The 17,199-nt window shown below is 39.0% G+C and overlaps 1 protein-coding gene across 1 annotated transcript in view; it reads right to left on the reverse strand.

Moving 5' to 3' along the window:
* Positions 1-1,562: 1,562 nt before the first annotated feature.
* Positions 1,563-17,199, reverse strand: part of LOC140894508 (uncharacterized) — a 48,162-nt gene continuing 32,525 nt past the window's right edge. The window contains exons 2-5 of the mRNA XM_073303015.1: positions 2,996-3,101; positions 2,157-2,558; positions 1,696-1,886; positions 1,563-1,574 (exon numbers count right to left, since the gene is read on the reverse strand). Of these exons, the coding sequence (XP_073159116.1) occupies positions 1,563-1,574; positions 1,696-1,886; positions 2,157-2,558; positions 2,996-3,101 (711 nt within the window). The remainder of the gene's footprint in view (positions 1,575-1,695; positions 1,887-2,156; positions 2,559-2,995; positions 3,102-17,199) is intronic.

A 17,199-nucleotide genomic window follows, 5' to 3' on the forward strand; every position in this document is an offset into this window, starting at 1 on the left:
GTCGGACTGATTCAATGCAAGCAACAGGAGCAAAGGTCTCACAAAATCAACCCCCTCAAACCGCGTATACCCTTGAGCAACCAACCTTGTTTTGTTCCTAATGATGTTTCCTGATTCATCGGTTCTTTTTTTGAAAATATATTTTGTACCGATGAAATTACCATGATCAGGAGGTGGAACCAAAAACCATACATCATTTCGAACAAATTGCTCAAGTTCCTCATGCATGGCATTTACCCAAAATTCATCATTCAAAGCATCATTGACATTCTTAGGTTTAACATTTGAGACAAAACAAGAATGAATTACCAGCGAGTACACGAAACTCATGCATACTAACTCAACCATCTTGCGGTAGTCCATTTTGTCCTTAGCTAGGGTTTGCCTAGTTCCGTGAATATCTCCAATGATCTGTGATTAAAGATGAATTTTCTGTATCTTGCTCGGAATGTCCTTTTCATTGATTAACTCAGTTTCCTTATCACTTTGATGATTATCCTCATGATCAATTTCTGATGGAACTGGTGTTGTGCATGATGTTGTAACATCAGGGACAACACTAGGTTCATCAACAGTAAATTTCAGCAAGCCTTCAACATCATATTCAACAGTTTTACCCTTGAAATCTGCAAAATCATCAAAAAAAGATTAATAGATTCCATTATTATTCTGTTCTAAGGTTATACATCCTATACGCATGACTATTAGTAGAATAACCATGGAACAAACACTTATCACTCTTGGAATCAAATTTTTTCTAGGTGATTTCTATCATTTAGAACATAACACACACAACCAAAAACATGAAAGTAATTGAGATTTGACCTCTTTCCCATGAGGATCTCATAATATGTCATTGAAGAACCACTTCTCAAATAAACACGGTTGGAAATATGACAAGTTGTGTTTAATTAATGCTTCTGCCCAAAATCTCTTGGATATACTCTTTGAGCTCATCATCACCCTAGCCATCTCTTGCAACGTCATATTCTTCCTTTCATCTATGCCGTTATGTTGAGGATTTTTAGGAGCAGAGAACTCTTGAGATATGCCCTTCTTGTCACACAAAGACGAAAAAGATGAGTTCTCAAATTTCTTTCCATGATCGGTTCTAATCCTTGCTACTGTCAAGACATGCAAATTAGTGATCTTATTGACCAATTTCTTAAAAACATCAAAAGTTTCTGACTTTTCTCTAAGAAATCTTACCCATGTAAAATGAGAAAAATCATCTACGCAAACCAAAGAATATTTCTTACCTCCATAACTCTCAACTTCCATAGGACCCATTAAGTCCATATGTAAGAGTTCAAGACACCGTGTTGTCCCACAGTGTTGTAACATGGGGTGCAACACACGGGTATGCTTACCTTTTTGGCATGCACCACAGATGTATGGAACACCAGACATTAAATTTGGTAGTCCTCTAATAGCCTCGAACTTACTCAAATTCTTCAAAGTCTTGAAATTCACATGTCCAAGCTTTTGGTGTCATAGACTAAAATCATCAACCTTTGAGTGTCTACAAGCCAATTCCTCATCGAGTTAGTAGAAATTATCTGTTAATCTTGTACCTGTAATGATACATTTGTTAGGATTATCAAAAACTTCACAAGTATTCTTATCAAACTTCACATGCAAGTCATCATCACACAATTGACTAATCGAAATTAAATTCGCATTAAGTCCTTCAACATGTAACACATTATGAAGCTTTGGAAACCCTTCCACATTGAGTGTTCTCTTGCCAACAATTCTTCCTTTTGCACCACCTCCATAGGTCACTCTACCACCTATTTGTTCGATATAGTCTGTGAGGTGATGTTTCAAACCTGTCATGTGCCGGGAGCTTCCGCTATCAAAGTACCAGTTTCCTGTATTGTTAGCTTTCAAAGAAGTATAATAACAAAACACTTAACATCAGAATTTGGTACCCAAATTTTCTTTGCCTTGGGTCCTTTGTTAGTGTTGCACTTGGTGTTGTGCAACACGGGGGGGCAACACCTGCTTAGATTCCCACAAAATATAGTCATTTTTTAGCTTACGACAAAATGGTCTGATATGACCAGGTTTGAGACAGTAATGACAAACAAAAGGACGCTTCCATTGTTTTGGATTTGGTACAGGAATAGTTTTTTCAGAAATAGGTTTCCTACCTTGGGAAGCAGCTGAAGGATGGTTCAAAGTATTGCTACCTTCCTTCACAAACACTTGTGATTTAGAAGATTCACCAATTTCAAAAACAATGTTTTTAAAACCAAATCCAAACCTATCATATTTATCCATAGTCAAAAGAGAATCAAGTTTGTTCGAACTCGAGTTAAATCTGGAAAGAGTTGTTTTCGCTTTTTCAAGTTCATTATTCAGCAAACCCAATTCCAGGTCTTTTTTGCTCATGAGAACTTTCAGCCTAGCCACAATAACTTTCAATTCAGCATTCTCTTTAGAGAGAGTTGTGTTTAATTTGTTCCTCTTGATCCAGTCACTATACAAAATCCTCTTAGAGTTTCTGGATACCTTCCAGAGTATATACTTCAGATATATGTTCTTCATGATTACTGGAATTATCAAAGTTAGAAGCCACAAAACAGACAGATTTTTGAACTGTGTTGCGTCCAGGTGTTGCAACACCGGAGACAATACCGAGTGGATTTATCTGAAAATTTTTCTTTCCTTCCAGCAAAGCAGTAAAAGATATAAGGTCTACATGTTCATTCTTTTCTTGTTCTTCCTAAGAATCCTCATCACTCGGGGAGGTGTTCGTATGTGAGGACCTTGATTCTAATCATCTAATCATAATTAATCAACCAAAAGGCAAAGAATAAGCCAAGTGAATTAAACGCAAATTTTTTATTTTTTTTTTTATAAATGCACGGACCCCGGACCACCTCCGGATAAGGGTCCGGACATACGAAAATTTTCAAAAATAAAACAGAAGACCCACGGACCCTTACACAGACCATTGCATGGACCCCTGCACGGGCCACGTGCATACCTCCGTGCGAAGGTCCGGGCCTATGCAAATCGGCAAAAAAAACAATAACGCGAGACAGAGGACATCCAGACCCATGCACGGGGGCATGTCCAGGGTCCGTGCCCTGCTGCAAAACCAGAAAATCAAGGCAATAACAGAACCAAAATCATGCAATGCTACTCCCCAACTCAACCAAAACATAAATCATGCATTACAAAAACAATCTCCTCAAAATACATGAAGTTCTAGGGTTTTACATTCCATCGATCTAGTAGAACATGCTTCGGTTTAGTTATACAATCCAAAATACAATACAAGTTCGAAATATAGATTCGACTCCTAAACCAAAGGCCTCACTTCTATCCTCTCGATCACCTATCCATGAGTTCTCTGGCTCGTTCCTGCCCCACCTGTTGCCAAGTACACATACAAAAAAGACAACAGCCGGATAATCCGGTGAGAATAAAATTCCCAGTAAAATAGACTAACATGTAATCTCATAAAAACATATCAGTCATGATATGAATCAACTTCCAAATATAATAAAGTATTCCAATCAAGTAATGAATTAAAATGATATGCATGACTTTAAAACTTCTGGATTAACAGACTCAGATAATCAAAAAGAATTCTTCTTTCTTTCTTTCTTTCTTTCTTCGATTTGGGATCCCGAGGTTAAAATATCCAAAATCACACCGAACTCCCCTTTTGAGGTGGACGTGACATATTTTAATCCTCTAGACTCCAGAGCATTATAGTGAGTTAATCGACGCTTGTAGTAAATCGCCTACCAAGGTCACTCAGCTAAAATCTCCAGATCGTCTAATTCAAAATGAATAAACAATCAGCTCAATATGAATGCATATGAAATCTCATGCATTCAATAACAATTCAATCATAAATTCAAATAAGCATATACACATGCAATATGTGATTTCTTCTAGGACACTCGAATTAATCCGGATTCGAGTTAATCGTCCTATTTCATTTCAAAGTCGTCTTATAACTTCTTGTCGTTTCACAATCTTCAATATGTAAAACAACAATACTTCATTAAATATCTTGTCAAGATCTTTGATCGATAAGTAAGAAATCGATACTATACCGGCTCAAATCTTTCAAACTGATCAAAGCTGCAATCAAGAAACTCCACTGACTTCGGTTCTATCTAAAATAAGAAGTCACAAGATCAATATCGATATCAAAACCTCATCAAACTCGGTATAATCAAATCAATAGAAACGATATCCCTAAACTCAAACTGACGGCATAATGGCTATATTCTGATACACTAGAAATGCAGACAAAATAATATCAATCCAAACAACTCATATCAATCATCTAGAATCATTTCCAAATCAATCCCAACACATCTCAAAAATCCAAATTTTGAAAAAACAAAGGAAAAATCATATCAAATCCAAACGTCGATATTTCTCCGAACCGTCTTAGATATACTATCACAGCTGTCTCAAGAACATCTTCTCCGAATATCAATCAATTCTAAAGTCATCCAAAAATTCAAACCTCGTAGAAATAAGAGAAACTTACTTCCAAACGGAGCACTCGATGATGTGACTGCAAATATCAACTCGAGATCGAATTCCAACGGACGGATCGAGCTAAAAATGAAATCACAAAAGCTTGGAAGCTTCTTTCTCACCTCTAATGGAGGAACACGGTTGGGAGGGTGAACTGGTGATGGAGGAATGACTTGGTCAAATTCATTTTATATAACAAAGTCCAAATTTGCGTTTTAGTCCCTGAAAATTCCGAAAATTGCAAAATAGACCCTGCTCAGTAAAAAGTCGTCTCTCGAATTCTGAAATCACTTATTATCTCTAATAACGTCAATTAATATAAAAATGGGGCGTTACAATTCTCCCCCTCTAAGAATAGATTTCGTCCTCGAAATCGAATACTGTTCAATCTTAAAAGCTAAGGGATAAACCCAAAACTGCAAGAGAATTCATCTCTCAGACAACAAGTCCAGAAAACATTGCCTCAAAACGGACTCTGTCTCCCAAATCTCTTCTTCAAGTCCGTAACAGCTCCACTTCAATAACACAAACCAGATCGGTCTGTCTTAGAATTGTTTCTAATTCAGGTCGAAACTCTGAATCAGTCGTCTCAAGCAATTTTTCATCTCCACAAATCTGGTCTCATCAGCTAAAGAGCAAAATATATTCTTATCTGGTAATCCAACAACAAGGATCTGGTGATAATCCGCATCAAAAGACGGAAAACACTTCGTGAAAACCAAAAAAATAAGGAATAACACAATTCTATAAGCAAGATCGCCTATCATCTCCAGACTCTCGTGAGATTAAAACAATCTCAAAAATGATTTGTAGTACCCCGTAACCGAAATTGGTAATTAAGAGATTAATTATGTTAATTAAACCAATTTGGTCTCTGAAGGATCGGAAGCTCCGAAGGTGAGATCGGAAGCTCCGATCAGGATCGGAAGCTCCGATCGATATTACGTCATGCATGACATGTGGCAGGATCGGAAATTCCGATCGGGATCGGAAGCTACGATCGCCCTATCCAAAGTCAACCAGTGAGATTTTGACATGTGTCAGATAAGGATGTTCGGAAGCTCCGATGGCAGGATCGGAAGTTCCGATCAAGGATCGGAAGTTCCGATCGATGCCTATAAATATAAGGTCCGAGGCATTCATTGCTTGCCAATTACGAATTCTCTCCTTCGCCCTCGTGGTCCTATTTTAAGGCTTTGGGTACTCTTATTCTAGAGTTGGAGTAGTATATTTGTTTTGGTATAGTCAGACAGTGTCTGACATAGTAGCGGAGTAGTGCTCGTGTTGTAGAGCCGTGTTCGAGGCTGTGGATTCGCAGCAGGGGAGTGCCCTAGTTGCGGGATAGTCGCCATCAGTGGGCTGACGACGGACGCAGGTATAGTTATGGTCTCCTTAAATTATTTAGGAGTATGCAATAGCTTAATTAAGGCTTTTAGCGCTTATTGAATGATGCATGGGTATTTGCATTGTAGACTTGATGATAGGTTTGGAACCTAGAGTGGGACTACTAGGACTGCCTTAGAAAGGTACGTAAGTACTGACTGAGATTGCCAGCGGATATGCATGCTTATATGTTGCATTTATGTGTTTGCATGTTATTATTGTTATGCGGCATGTGCATATCATCTTGTGCCTGTACATCTATACATCTTTCAAGATGAGCCAGTTAGGGTTGCTCAGCCCTGTTAGGACATTTGATATCGAGTACCCTTAGGTACTGATACCTCGAGGACTCCGCGGTCCGCGTCCGGGATTCGGGAATGAGTGGTCGCACACAGTGGTTAGCTACCCCGATGTGACGAGCTTATATCCAAGGCACCAGTTTGAGCAGTTTGTATACAGTTATCCCAGATATGGATACCCTGCCATTTGCATGCATCATATTAATATGTTTATCCGTGCTTTCGTATTGAGCTTAGAGCTCACGTCCAGTATTTTCTGTGTATCTGGATACCCTATTCGATGGGGCAGATGTAGGTGCAGGATTGAGCACCAGGAGCCTGGAGTAGCTAGTAACCTTGAAGACAGCAGGATTAGCTGTAGGTTTTATTTAAAGTAATTCGATTGGGTTGTATAAATCCAGTTTGATTAGCCGGTTGTATTCTGCCGGTCTACTTGTATTTAGTCTTCCGCAGCGATTGTTGGATAACGCGGCTTTCAGATCAAACAAGATTGATACCCGGTGCAGCGGAAGTTTAAAAATTTATTATATGGAACGATTCCATATTGGGTATCAAATCTTTACGATTAAATTGTGTGTGTAAAAATTAAATAACAATTATAAAATTTTTACCTTTAATCTCGAATCGAGATTTTGGACACCAACAGATTTCTCTGCTCTTGTTGTATATCCCTGGAACTGATGGACGAACTGTTCTTCAATCAGGTCCACGAACAGAGATTTAATCCCTCTGATAGATTGCACTAGAAAATCTATCAGAAGTTTTCTACGAAGAGATTAACGAATTTGATCAGTTAAACCAGACTGTAATTCAAAATCACAGGCTGGATTTTTCTTGAGTAGAGGGAGAGAGGGGGGGGCGGCCACCTTTAAAAAATAGACTAGGGTTTTCGAAAAATCCTTGTGACCTGTTATTTTTAATTTCTGTACTGCAATAACTTATTTATAATGCAGGCCACTAACAGCTTAGGGCCCATTAGTCATAAGTTCAAGCCCGACAAGCAAAGCCCGCATGTTCAGAAATTAATATAAAATTCATCGTGACTCCGATTGATAAACCGATTTCACCAATGTGCACAGAAACCATTTCTGCACCTTTTAAAGTCAAGATAAATTTTTCTGAATCCGAATTCAGTGATTTCCAAAAATGGTCATCCCTATGTCATTTTAGGAAATCTTACTCCTCTACTCTTAAATAAGAAGTCCAACTTCTTCGTTCATTAAATTTAACTCTTTAAATTTAACTATCTCAACGGGGATTAAAAATCCATTACACTGTGTGACCCTCAATGGTTCAGGGATACAGCTAGCCGTGGGCTCACAACTCCTTGTGACTCGGAACAACAATTTCCGACTTGCCCATCGAATCATGGTATGAGCGCCTAGCAACATCGCCCCATGATTCCCTAGGTATCACTGATAGTGCCTACAAGAACCAGTAGATTTTGGTTAGCGTACAGTACGGTCCCTTCATCCATATATCCCGATCGAATCAACAACCATTGGTATATCGAGAGTCGCTCGAGATTCGATAACTATGCAATGCATCTTGAAGATCAAATAGTGACATCGCATGTGCTACTAAGAAACCATTTCTTAAATCACATCATGTACTCTGGCCAGAGATTCGTCACACTAATATCTCCTCAGATCGCATAGGATATCCACACTCGCAAGTATGTGGTGAATCCTTGACAACAAAGCATCGACTCCTATATGTGTTGTAACTGCACCCAATCCCGACACCTGATGACCCCTATAGAGTCGGTAAATGAGTCAAAGCACAGTACTAGCATATAGAGTCTCAATGATGTCTCAAGTAGTAAGGACTAATGGTGTACAACCAAAACCGCGGACTATATCCACTCGATAAGTGATAACCACTTGGAAAGTCCGGATAGGGTAGTTCGATCATTCATCATATGAATATCCATTTGCATGCTTCGAACATCTCTATGTTCCTTACCAATGAAACGTGGTACTCTGCATCGCAAATGCTAGTCTCAAGCTCGAGCGATCCTTATCCTTATTATCGGACGGCTCAATCGACTAGGAACAGTTTAGAATATACAGTGACTATAAGATGTGTTTCATGATAGACATCCCCATGTTCTACCACATCTTACTTACACTATAGTATATTCAAGGTCTTTATCAAAACAACAATAGTATATCACAATATTACAATATGAAGAAAGATAAAGTCATTGCCATTAATAAAAGTGTAAATTATATTAAACAAAAGATTGTTTATACAAAGAGTCATCAAATCCCTTAGCCACAAGTTGGCTCACCGGGCACCCACTCTTTCAATCTCCCACTTGCCCTATAGCCAACTAGTCATACTACGTAGACCCATTGCTTCGCAATGTTTGTCAAATAATGGTCCTGGCAAGGGCTTAGTAAGTGGATCAGCGATATTGTCTGCAGAGGCCACTCTTTCGACAGTGATGTATCCTCTTTCCACAATCTCCCGGATGATGTGGTATTTCCTCAGTACGTGTTTGGATCTTTGATGAGACCTTGGTTCCTTTGCCTGAGCAACGGCACCCGTGTTGTCACAGTACACCGGGACTGGACCAACAACTTCAGGAATGACGCCCAACTCTTGGACGAAATTCCTCATCCAAACGGCCTCTTTAGCAGCAGCTGATGCTGCAATGTATTCAGCCTCAGTGGTGGAATCCGCTGTGGTGTCCTGCTTGGAACTCTTCCAAGAGACAGCACCGCCATTGAGCATGAACACAAATCCAGAGGTTGACTTCGAGTCATCCACGTCACTTTGGAAGCTAGAGTCGGTATAGCCTTCCAATTTTAGTTCTCTTCCTCCATATACCATGAACATATTCTTAGTCCTTCGTAAGTACTTAAGAATGTCCTTCACGGCTTTCCAATGCATTTGACCAGGATTAGCTTGATATCTGCTCGTGACACTCAGAGCAAATGCTACATCCGGTCTGGTAGATATCATCCCATACATGATACTACCTATGGCTGATGCATATGGTACATGTGTCATTTTCTCTATCTCTTCATCAGTCTTGGGACACATAGACTTGGATAGAGAAACTCCATGACACATGGGTAGATGTCCTCTCTTGGACCCATCCATTGAAAACCGTTTCAATATGGTGTCGATGTAGGTTGATTGAGTGAGTCCTATCATTCTCTTAGATCTATCTCTAGAGATCTGTATCCCAAGAATATAGGATGCCTCACCCAAATCCTTCATCGAGAATCTACCTGATAACCATATCTTTGTTGATTGCAACATCCCTACATCATTTCCAATGAGTAGGATGTCATCAACATAAAGTACTAAGAATGTCACAGCATCCTTAACTACTTTCTTGTACACGCATGGTTCCTCCGGATTCTTGATGAAACAAAAATCTTTTATTGTTTCATCAAATTTTTGGTTCCAACTTCTTGATGCTTGTTTTAGACCATAAATTGATCTCTGAAGCTTGCATACCTTATGCTCGCTTCCCATGGATGTGAACCCCTCAGGCTGCTTCATATAGATTTCTTCCTTAATGTCTCCATTAAGAAAAGCAGTCTTCACATCCATTTGCCATATCTCATAGTCATACCATGCAGCTATGGCAATAAGGATTCTTATGGACTTGAACATTGCAACTGGTGAAAAGGTTTCATCATAGTCAACTCCTTGTCTTTGAGTATAACCTTTTGCCACCAATCGCGCCTTGTAGGTCAATACCTTACCATCAGGCCCAAGCTTTCTCTTGTAGATCCATTTACACCCTATTGGAACAATTCCATCTGAAGGATCTACTAAAGACCAAACTTGGTTTGTATGCATCGAATCTATTTCCGACTGCATAGCTTCAAGCCATAAATTTGAATCCACATCAGAAATTGCTTCCTTGAAGTTTCTTGGATCACATCCAACATCGGGTTCATCTTGATCCCCTTCAAGAAGAAGACCATATCAAATAGGAGGTCTAGAAGTCCTCTCGGATCTTCTAGGTGCAGGCGTGTCCAGCAATGGTTCCTGAGGTGTAGGATCGTTATTTTGTATTTCGGGTTCTTCTCGAATTTCTTCGAGTTCCATCATCTCGCCTTTCTTATCCAATAAGAACTCCTTCTCCAAGAAGGTGGCATTTCTTGAAACAAACACCTTTGTTTCAGCAGGATAATAGAAATAATATCCGATTGAATTCTTCGGATACCCTACAAAATAACATAAGCTGGATCTACTATCCAACTTATCTCCCACTGTCCGCTTCACGTAAGCAGGACATCCCCAAATCCTCAAGTATGAATACTTAGGAGCTTTGCCATTCCATAACTCGTATGGTGTTTTGTCCACTGCTTTAGTGTGGACGTTGTTCAACAACAATACCGCCGTTTCAACCGCATAGCCCCAAAACAAAGGTGGAAGCTCAGTGAAGCTCATCATGGATCGAACCATGTCCAACAAAGTTCGATTACGACTCTCCGATACACCATTCAGCTGTGGTGTCATAGGAGGAGTCCACTGAGAGATAATCCCATTCTCTTTCAGATAGTCCAAAAACTCGGTACTCAAGTATTCTCCACCTCGATCCGATCGAAGTGCTTTAATACTTTTACCTAGCTTGTTTTCTACTCCAGCCTTGAATTCTTTGAACTTTTCAAATGCTTCAGACTTATATTTCATTAAATATAATACCCATACCTTGAATAATCATCAGTAAAGGTAATGAAGTAGGTGTGGCCATATTGAGTCCCAACTCTAAATGGACCACAAACATCTGTATGGATCAAATCCAACAGATTTTGACTACGCTCAGGTTTCCCCTTAAAAGGAGATTTATTCATTTTTCCTTTTAGGCAGGATTCACAAGTAGGTAGAGAGTTAATATCAGACATATCAAACATGCCCTCTCCCACTAGCTTGTTCATCCTCCTTGAGGAAATATGACCTAGCCTAGCGTGCCAAAGGTTTGCCGGGTTTTGGCTATCGATTTTCCTTTTGTTTGTTGTTGCCGGTTTATCAACATAATTTATTGGAACGTCTTTTAGTTTTAAGTTGTATAGATCGTTTTCAAGTTGTCCATTTCCAATTAAACATTCATTCTTGTAAATATTGCAAATCCCATTCACAAAAAAGTGCAAGAATAACCATCTCTATCAAGCATAGAAACAAAAATAATGTTTTTAATTAAATCCGGAACAAATAAAACATCTCTTAAAAGTAACTTAAAACCGTTCTGCAAAATCAAATAAACATCTCCCACGGCTTTTGCTTCAACTCTGGAACCATTTCCGAGCCTCAGCTGGGTCTCACCCATCCTAAGCCTGCGACTTCTTGTCATCACCTTCAAATCATTGCAAATGTGAGATCCACATCCGGTATCCAATACCCAAGAAATAGTATTAAGTGAAACATTTATTTCAATATAGAACATACCCTTCGCAGTTCGCAACTGCTCTAGATATTCCTTGCAGTTACGCTTCCAATGACCGGGCTTCTTGCAGTAATGATAAACATCCTTGGATTTTTCCATGTTTGAAGCCTTTGTCTTGTACTTCTTCTCGGGTTCGATTTTCTTGGGTGGGGCAGAACGTTTCTTACCCTTCGTACTTGGCCCCTTCTTTGCAGAAGAAGAGGAGCCCACCAAGAAAGCCGGTTTATCCTTCTTTAATGTGGATTCATATGTCACAAGCATATTGACCATCTCTTCAAGGGAGGCCTCTATCTTGTTCATATTGAAATTTACCACAAATCCGTCAAACGAAGAAGGAAGAGACAGAAGTAGTAAGTCCACGTTGAGTTCATGCTCCAACACCAAATCAAGGGTTACCAACTTCTGTATGAGCCAAATCACTCGTAGCCCATGATCACGGACCGAAGTCCCTTCACGCATGCGACACGTCATTAGCTCCTTTACAGTAGCGAACCTTTCAGCCCTCGATTGAGCCCCAAAAAGTTCCTTGAGTTGAACGTGAATGTCAGCATCATTCACGGTGTCCTCAAATCGCCTCTGGAGTTAATCAGACATCGAGGCTTGCATATAGCATTTGGTCTTGATATCATGGTCCCACCATGTATCAAGCTTGGCTAACTCCTCCGGACTTACGTCAGCTGGTGCTTCCTTCGGAGGAGATTTCTCTAACACGTAGAGCATCTTCTCCGAAGTCAAGACAATCTTCAACTTACGGAACCATTCCGTATAGTTTGCGCCAGTCAACTTATTTTGTTCGAGGATCGAGAAAAGTGGATTACGCGAATTCATTGTATGAAATACTGAAAAGAAACAGACAAATATCAGTGATTGTTTAAGCAATTTACTAAGACATAAAATAGGCGAAATTTATTTTATGAATCTCACTCCCACTATTTTAACGATTTCACTACCCTCTAGTGAAAACGGGAAACTGTTTTCCTTAGTGAGAACATGGAGTCCAATTGACAAACTTATAGTCCCGAATAATATCAGCCAACCATAATTTTCAAAAGGTAGAGCCCAATTGCTTCCAAAGCAACCTCCACGTTTTTACCTCATGTCCAATAAGGGCCCAATAATATGACGCCGATTATTGTGACATGTCAAGATGACCCATCAATATTAAGTTGTGATGGACGGTCGCCATGTGGATCCCCCAATAATATGAGCCGATCCCATGGGAGTTCCACCCAACTTACAACATGTGTCGATCCAATGTATAGCTTTCCGACGAACGGGCCCCCCCAATAATATGAGCCGGACCGTATCTGCGGGTAGCATCTCATACATTGATCGTTGATGGAAGGTAGGAACATTTAAACAAATTTAAATTTCCTTTATTTATCTTGATATCAATTTTAAATCATATTTAAAATGAGGGATTTTTAATTATAAAAATTTGTCTCATCATTTTTAAAATTTTGTATGCTTGTCGGATTCACACAATTATGTCTAAAACATGCATACAACTATAATATCACATATTATATAGGATGATCGATTCCATTTCTAATCGACCCGTGGTTGCCAATCACGAGTCTTAGTCCAATCCTAGGTAATATGCAGTATGCAATGCAATCCTATTACATTTTCTTCCAATTTACATTTCTTCTGTCTTTATTGTCTGATGGGCCCACCTCCATCTTCAAATCTTGATCTCCCACTAAATCTAATGTATTTACAATAAATAACAATGACAAGTAGGGGATACATTTTTAAGGGGTGGGAACGGGCCATAAACCAAGCCCACTTTTATTACATATGACATTCATATTGGGCCATAAACCAGGCCCATTAATAAAACCAACAACAATAAAACAAATGTAAATTCCTAACATACACCTACAAAATTGGTCATGGCAATCGATCATCCTTATCCAATAACATTTAATTCAAAATTAATTTATTGGATAACATGCAATGGCATTTTAAATTTAAAAAAATAAAATCATATCTCATACATAAAATCTTATTTTACATATAAAATCATATTTTATCTTTTTATCAAATAAAATCATATTTTATCTATAAAATCCAATTTTATACATAAAATCATATTTTACTCAATATATCCATAAGATCATATCTTATCATCAATTGTACCAAAAATTAATTAATTTCAAAATTCAATTAAAGGATTAAATATTAAAATTTTCCAAAAATTCAAATTTATCCAAAAATCAATTTTAAAATTTTCGGACTCGAACAATTCGATCCGACGCCTCGTGGACCAATCAAAACAATTTTCGATCGGACCAAAAATAGAATTTTAACATATTAAAATTTAATTTAAAAATTAAAAAATAATTTTTCCCGCGGGCCGCCCGGGACGTTTTCGGGCCGGGCGGCCCGGCTGCCCCTAGGGCAGCGACGATCGCTGCCCTGCGCAGCGCCCAGCGCTGCGCCGGGCAGCACCGTGCGCTGCCCCTCCCGGGCAGCGATCCAATCGCTGCCCGGGTTTTTGCCCGAAAAAAAATATTTTTTTTTTAAAATATTTATTTTGTTTCAAAAACCGAGGCCTAAAAATTTTTGTACAATCGATTAATTTAATCGCTTGATCTGAGCAACCTGGCTTTGATACCACTGTTGGATAATGCGGCTTTCAGATCAAACAAGATTGATACCCGGTGCAGCGGAAGTTTAAAAATTTATTATATGGAACGATTCCATATTGGGTATCAAATCTTTACGATTAAATTGTGTGTGTAAAAATTAAATAACAATTATAAAATTTTTACCTTTAATCTCGAATCGAGATTTTGGACACCAACAGATTTCTCTGCTCTTGTTGTATATCCCTGGAACTGATGGACGAACTGTTCTTCAATCAGGTCCACGAACAGAGATTTAATCCCTCTGATAGATTGCACTAGAAAATCTATCAGAAGTTTTCTACGAAGAGATTAACGAATTTGATCCGTTAAACCAGACTGTAATTCAAAATCACAGGCTGGATTTTTCTCGAGTAGAGGGAGAGAGGGGGGGGGCGGCCACCTTTAAAAAATAGACTAGGGTTTTCGAAAAATCCTTGTGACCTGTTATTTTTAATTTCTGTACTGCAATAACTTATTTATAATGCAGGCCACTAACAGCTTAGGGCCCATTAGTCATAAGTTCAAGCCCGACAAGCAAAGCCCGCATGTTCAGAAATTAATATAAAATTCATCGTGACTCCGATTGATAAACCGATTTCACCAATGTGCACAGAAACCATTTCTGCACCTTTTAAAGTCAAGATAAATTTTTCTGAATCCGAATTCAGTGATTTCCAAAAATGGCCATCCCTATGTCATTTTAGGAAATCTTACTCCTCTACTCTTAAATAAGAAGTCCAACTTCTTCGTTCATTAAATTTAACTCTTTAAATTTAACTATCTCAACGGGGATTAAAAATCCATTACACTGTGTGACCCTCAATGGTTCAGGGATACAGCTAGCCGTGGGCTCACAACTCCTTGTGACTCGGAACAACAATTTCCGACTTGCCCATCGAATCATGGTATGAGCGCCTAGCAACATCGCCCCATGATTTCCTAGGTATCACTGATAGTGCCTACAAGAACCAGTAGATTTTGGTTAGCGTACAGTACGGTCCCTTCATCCATATATCCCGATCGAATCAACAACCATTGGTATATCGAGAGTCGCTCGAGATTCGATAACTATGCAATGCATCTTGAAGATCAAATAGTGACATCGCATGTGCTACTAAGAAACCATTTCTTAAATCACATCATGTACTCTGGCCAGAGATTCGTCACACTAATATCTCCTCAGATCGCATAGGATATCCACACTCGCAAGTATGTGGTGAATCCTTGACAACAAAGCATCGACTCCTATATGTGTTGTAACTGCACCCAATCCCGACACCTGATGACCCCAATAGAGTCGGTAAACGAGTCAAAGCACAGTACTAGCATATAGAGTCTCAATGATGTCTCAAGTAGTAAGGACTAATGGTGTACAACCAAAACCGTGGACTATATCCACTCGATAAGTGATAACCACTTGGAAAGTCCGGATAGGGTAGTTCAATCATTCATCATATGAATATCCATTTGCATGCTTCGAACATCTCTATGTTCCTTACCAATGAAACGTGGTACTCTGCATCGCAAATGCTAGTCTCAAGCTCGAGCGATCCTTATCCTTATTATCGGACGGCTCAATCGACTAGGAACAGTTTAGAATATACAGTGACTATAAGATGTGTTTCATGATAGACATCCCCATGTTCTACCACATCTTACTTACACTATAGTATATTCAAGGTCTTTATCAAAACAACAATAGTATATCACAATATTACAATATGAAGAAAGATAAAGTCATTGCCATTAATAAAAGTGTAAATTATATTAAACAAAAGATTGTTTATACAAAGAGTCATCAAAGCCCTTAGCCACAAGTTGGCTCACCGGGCACCCACTCTTTCAGCGATTTTATTTAATGCATGCTTAATTATGCTCTTAACTCTGATTAGGTAGTGGATCCGGGTCGGGTCGCTATATTTATGGTATCAAAGCACTGCATGCAAGGGACTTAGGAAATTGATAATAAGACTTCTTGATTATCCTTGTAGGATTGATTGAGGCTAGCGAAAGAAGATTTGGTTCTTCATTGCCAAGGTTTGCGGCAGAAGTTTTTACTATAAGGAATGCAACAGTGAACACCAGTAGTAGCATATCGATAGATAGACTGACTGCTGTGGACGGTTCATCATTCGATGCATTGGGATGTTTATCGAAGAACATGTGGATTCCAGCCAGGGAAGACTGGAAGAGAAGATCGGTTATATCGCGTCAGATACCTCTGAGGGCTTTTTGGAACGAATGGTGTTTAGTAATCCATGTGGTTCCAGTCCTTGAAGATTCTCCACTCGTAGTTGGAGAGATTGTCAGATAGACCTTCACCAGAGAATGCCTCTAGTGCCTAAAACATGACAGGTTTCGAGAGTGAGGTCTTTAACCTCGTGCAGAACATGGTTTTGCCGGTATGCTTGTATCGATGCTTTTGGTAGGCATACGGAAAACTTCATGTTCAAAAGCATGATTTAGATACAAGAAGAACGCTGATGGTAGATCGTGAGCAGAAGAAGTCGACTAACATGCACTGACGCAGAGCATAGCTGGTTAGCTATCACGTGCCATTTCTCCGGAGTTCTTCGCTGGAGGACATGTAGAGAGACTTGGACGGAAGTATGCTTGTATCGATGCGTGTGTCGATTGGAAGCTTCATGCTCAAGGAGTGAAGTCAAGTTCGACGATTTTAAATACTGTATTGATGTATTTGTAAACAGTATTTCAGTTGTAATGAATCATCAGAATTTGGTGGTATCAGTTCAAGTTATTGGATGTACATTTTGCTCTATTTTGAATACTGTACGTATTACATGGGATTGTAATAAAGGAAATTGTATATAACTTGAAGTAATGATACATGTTTTACTTATTCAAAGATTCGTGTTTGATTACAAGTAATTTTACTAAGTTTGGCTTGGAATTAGTTGACTAATCAACTAGGATAGCTCATGGATTTTGAGTAAGT

Source organism: Henckelia pumila, chromosome 1 (genome assembly GCF_033568475.1).
Source record: "Henckelia pumila isolate YLH828 chromosome 1, ASM3356847v2, whole genome shotgun sequence".
Classification (NCBI taxonomy): Eukaryota; Viridiplantae; Streptophyta; class Magnoliopsida; order Lamiales; family Gesneriaceae; genus Henckelia; species Henckelia pumila.